The sequence below is a fragment of the Nansenia antarctica genome (genome assembly GCF_963989245.1).
Source record: "Nansenia antarctica genome assembly, chromosome: 16".
Taxonomy (NCBI): Eukaryota; Metazoa; Chordata; class Actinopteri; order Argentiniformes; family Microstomatidae; genus Nansenia; species Nansenia antarctica.
In genome coordinates, this window is record NC_137686.1 from 19,265,154 (window position 1) to 19,270,257 (window position 5,104).

The 5,104-nt window shown below is 43.6% G+C and overlaps 1 protein-coding gene across 1 annotated transcript in view; it reads right to left on the minus strand.

The window, feature by feature from the left end:
- Positions 1-4,812: 4,812 nt before the first annotated feature.
- Positions 4,813-5,104, minus strand: part of and2 (actinodin2) — a gene marked incomplete at both ends in the record, with an annotated part of 1,969 nt that continues 1,677 nt past the window's right edge. Inside the window, one exon of the mRNA XM_080546981.1 lies at positions 4,813-5,104. This exon is cut by the window's right edge and continues 1,022 nt beyond it. Within this exon, the coding sequence (XP_080403107.1) occupies positions 4,813-5,104 (292 nt within the window).

Here is a 5,104-nt window from a genome sequence, read left to right on the forward strand (position 1 = left end):
AAACGCAATTAGCCTATATTTACAGTGAATTTACAGTGCTTGGATTATAGATCATTCAGCATGTTTCAGCCTAAACTCAGATGCAGATGTAAGAGGTAGATAGTTTACGTAATAAGATAATAGTTCATGGATAAAATACATAGGTAGTTAGTGTTTAATCATAACTGCGTGCAAAACATGAAGGTTTTTAGCTTAGTTTTAAATATTTGTAGGGTTTGGGGCTGTTTGATTTCTTCAGGGAGTTTGTTCCAGGAGCACTGAGAGAGTGACTGAATGCTGCTTTACCGTGTTTTGTTTTCACTTTTTTCACTCGAATGATTCGCTGATTAGTCTCAGGTGACCTTAGGGGCCTTGCTGGAATATAGGGTGGGAGGAGATCTGGTATGTATTTTGGTCCAAGACCATTTTGTGATTTATATGCAATTAGGAGTATTTTTAATTCAATTATCTGAGAGACTGGTAGCCACTGTAGAGATCTCAGGATTGTTCTAATGTGGTCAAAGTTCTTTGACAAACTTCTTTTTGTTAGGACCCTAGCAGCAACTGTTGAGGAATTGCTAGCACAATTAATTTCTTACTGCACCACAGGGAGTGTGCTGAAAAAGAATAATGATAATGTGGGCTGCTGTCCAGTACATTTCCCCCTCCTCATTAAATTGAATGTTTATACAGTAGCGCAAAATGGATTTGATAAGCACTAGTAGTATTATCACACGTAAGTCTCCATGGGACTCCCCTCCGCTGTTGTAACTCTGCTGCCTTGCGGCGAGGCAATACTGTGTTGAATTGAAAAATAATGAAAACTCGGGGGAGTACATTTGTGTGTGTGTATGTGTGTGTGTGTGTGTGTGTGTGTGTGTGTGTGCATGTGCGTGCATACGTGTGTGTGTGTGTGTGTGTGCGTGCGTGCGTGCGTGCGTGCGTGCGTGCGTGCGTGTGTGTGTGTGTGTGTGTGTGTGTGTGTGTGTGTGCTTGTATCTATCTTATTGCCGTACTTGTTTTCCATGTCTCACTCACTATATCTAATCCACACCTCTTCCTCCATCCATGTTCCTCCTTAGCCTTCTCCCATCTCACCCTCTCACCTACACACCCCCTCACGCCCCCTTGGTAGTTTGATATGCTAATGTCACTGCATCTCCTACTGTACTTCTTCACTGATCAGTTATTCTGGTTATTCACTATTCTGTTATCAAACGGTTCGGCTTGTGTTTTGTGGGTGTAAGGCCGGTTGCAGGTGGAGGTCGAAATCGGAAGACGGGGCTCATTGTAATCAAGGTAACGGAATGAGGAATTCCATGCATTACAATGAGCCACCAGCCTCCATTACTATAATGATTTATACCTCACATCATTGTAATGCAGGGAATGGATTGCTACAGTACAGTACATTACTCTGAGTCCCGACGGTCTTACCTGTTGTCTCTTTAACCTACCAGAGAAATTAATTTCCATGCCTCATAATCACTGCTGTAAACTCCATCCGTCTACCTGCAAAGAATTCTTAGTTTTCACAAGATACTATACTATACGGCATGCATACCATCTGACCATGACAACCTTCCCAACACCCATTGAGACCAAGGGGATTCATCTTGCCCACTCACAATTCTTCACTTGTCCAGCTGGAAGGTGTGCAACCATTCAACCCACTCATTAATCCATGTCACATTCTCTGCTCTTGTCAGTCCTGGGCTTTTCTCCCTGGCTTTATAAAGGATGAACCCCGGAGATAAATGGTGAGAGGAGGGTATCATCATTCAAGGCTAAAGCTCTGTCTGTACCGCAATGAAAGTCTCATAGGGTGCTACATCAACCTCCATCCTCTCCTCAAAGCACAACATACATTTTTCGGTTCCTATTCCTAATAAAGCTCAAGCTAGCCATTTAAGTCTACTTTGAGCTGTTGTGCTTTAATTCGATTCTGGGTCTTAGAATAGAAATGTCTGCGAGACTATCCTTTTGAACCTTTTTATTACTATCACAACTGTAATCCTTTCTGCATGGTATCCATACTGTAAATAAAGGCCTTCTTGGTTCTAGGTCAGTCACTCAAGGCCATGGGGAAATACAGTATGTACACTACTATACTGTAGTCAGTGCTCATTGAACTACAATTAAACTCTGGGGTTTCCTGCCTTTATCTCTCTGTTCACAGTAGAATCCCCTTGTGGTTAACTATGGAGGGGAGAAACATTTTCGCTGCAGGCTCTTTCTCCTAGAAAATTAGTCGTCAATAATTAACACCAACCATGATGATTCATTATACCAAACGTGTTCCAGTGTGAGAGGCTGAAAGACACTTACCACAACGTCATAATCCTGAATAATTATTCTTCACAGAAGCGTGAAATTGATTCGATTGATTTCTCCCCTCATGATATTTAATCTCTGTTCCTCAGAGAGTTTTGATACAATCAAATTAAGGAGAGCAGGCACCAGTGTACAGTATTGCATTACTAAAATGACTAAATAATTCATTCAATAAATTATTATTTGGGAGAAAGGAGCGTTCTATAGATACAGCACAGGGGAGGCTGGTGGAGGTAGAAACTGCAGGAGGGTCTCGTTGTAATGCATGGAACGGTATCCTCCCCTGGTACAGCACTTTGGAGAGTAGCACTACAGTGTACAGTACCATCCTATTTAGTCTCACAGGTGACTCGTGTTGTCTGCAGGAACTGGCGCCACCTTGTGGAAAAAGCGTTCTATTAGAATGGTATTGCGACGTGTCCCACCCAGTCCTAAAAATGATTTACGTCACTGACAGACTTACGACCATTCTCCAGCCAGACAGCCTGTCAGTCACTATAATGGCCTCTGAGTTTTGTTATTGACGAAATGTTTAACCTGAAGCTGACTGTCGTTAGTCTGTCCACCCCCCCCTCCCTCCTGTAGGCATGTAGTCAATGTGAAATACGGTTGAAATTAGAGGCACACCACCAATTGCCACTGAGCAAGCAGCAAATGTACCATGAGGAGGCTCCTACTGTCATCATCTGGTGGAAGCGGTTCTTCGTCTGTTAAAACAGGAGACCCCTTATGAAACATGCAATTAGGGCATATTTCCATGGGCTTCCACAAGAACATGGTGTTCAAGTAGTCATTAGCGTGCTGCTCGACGCGCTACCTGCTGTTAAACTTGTCAGCAGGAGCGGTAGGCCCACACCTCGGGGCAAGCGTGCAGCACAGCTGGAGACTGTGCGTCTCCCAAGGATGTATAAGAACTTTTAACTGTTATTACACACTCATAACATACAGTAATGTTAAATAACTGCCATATATTGAAATCTGAAGTAATCCTGGAAAAAAGGGGTAAAAGCACTTATGAGGACAAAGACACTTTTCTGACACTTTTATAGCCATAAAAACGAAATAAATCCAGGCAGAATGTTTGATTAATAATTAATAATAGGGTTAAAAGGGTTAAGTAATTGATAGGTCTGAAACTGGCCGGCCTCATTCAGTCTTTGTATAAATGGACTGCTCTTGTACTGTATAGCGCCTTATTCCAAAGAGCTTTATAATGGCCTCTCATTCACCCATTCACGCACACATTCACACACCAATGGCGGCAAGCTACCATGCAAGGTGCCGGCCTGCTCATTGGGAGCAATTTGGGCTTTAGTGTCTTGCCCAAGGACACCTTGACAGCCAGGGATCGAACCGCAGAACCGCCGACCTTGCGATCATTAGACACCAGCTCTACCTCCTGAGCCACAGCCGCCCCATATACAGTATATGTCTACCTTGGTTTAGAGGCAGGGTTGTTTAACAGTTATTTAACAGTTGTGTCATATGATGTCTACAGTACTGCATGTCCCCTTGTTCACTGAACTTTTAGCAGGGTTAGATCTCTACAGTCCAGTATTTTAAAAAGGCAGCCATTCTTTGACATTCTCTCAAAATCGAAGATTTTGCTGTATTTACTGCTCTTTGTCAGTACTGCATGTCTTATATAACAATCTTTATATGGCTCAGTGTCAGTTATCTGAAAGCGGATATCCCGTATGAGATTATGCCTCTTATTTTGACTGCTTGGATAAGCCTCAGCATATGTCCCCGTGTCAGTGTAGTACACTTACGAGTGTAGTTGATTTAAAGTAAAGAGGTGGACGAGTCTTTTATCTCTAAAATGTTACACTTATTTCAGTCAGGAATTATTCTTTTACCGTTTCATGTGAGTTTTTACTTCAAGGTGTTGATTCATATTTTCAAGAACCAACCTTACCGTTTCAAAACTTTTTTTATTTGGAAGGGTTTGAGGTTTACAGTTACAGAAAAGCTATGAAAACAACATTAAATACTCTCAGGAGGGAATACTGTATGTTCACAAAACAAGGGAAAATGGACAGTGTACAACACTGGAAAATACTTTGCATAGACACACATTTCAGACTAACCCATCTTCAAATACGCTACTATACGCTACTAATCCCCTAATCTACAACACAAGATACAGAGGCTCTCTTCTACAGACATAGTGTTTAATGCACATTTCACATAGTCTTCTATAGGACCATAAAACCTACAGGGACTCGTTGTGCTCGCCACACATAGAACAGAAATGCCTTCAGGCATCATTTGAACTGAGCGAATCAGATTCACTATTGCAGGTATGGATCTTCTTATTGGTCTGATCCCAAGAGACCGTGGGAGCTATTTTGGACTGAGGGAGGATGGCGTGTGCGTGTTTGTGTGTGTGTGTGTGTGTGTGTGTGTGTGTGTTTGTGTGTGTGTGTGTGTGTACTACACATTTCCTTGTCACCCCTACCTCCAATCATAGTTGATATTGTGTTATGTTATGAGGGTTTACTTCTTGTACTGGCCCATGTATGCCCTGAGGAAGTCTTCGAACTGTGGGGCTGGGGCGGCGGCCGCCTGTTCAGGCACCTCCTCCTTGGCCGGCTCATCGGCCGCATCGGGGGCGGGGTCAGCGCGACGCAGCCGGCAGTTGTAGTCGTATTCTGGGTCACAGTTGGGGTCGGGCAGGATCACTCCGTCTTTGTTGGGCTTGTTGGGAGCAGCGGCGGCTCCAGCGGGGGAAGCGAACTTGCCACAGTTGGGGTCAAAGGGGTGGCAGAAGGGCGCCGCGGCGGGGGCT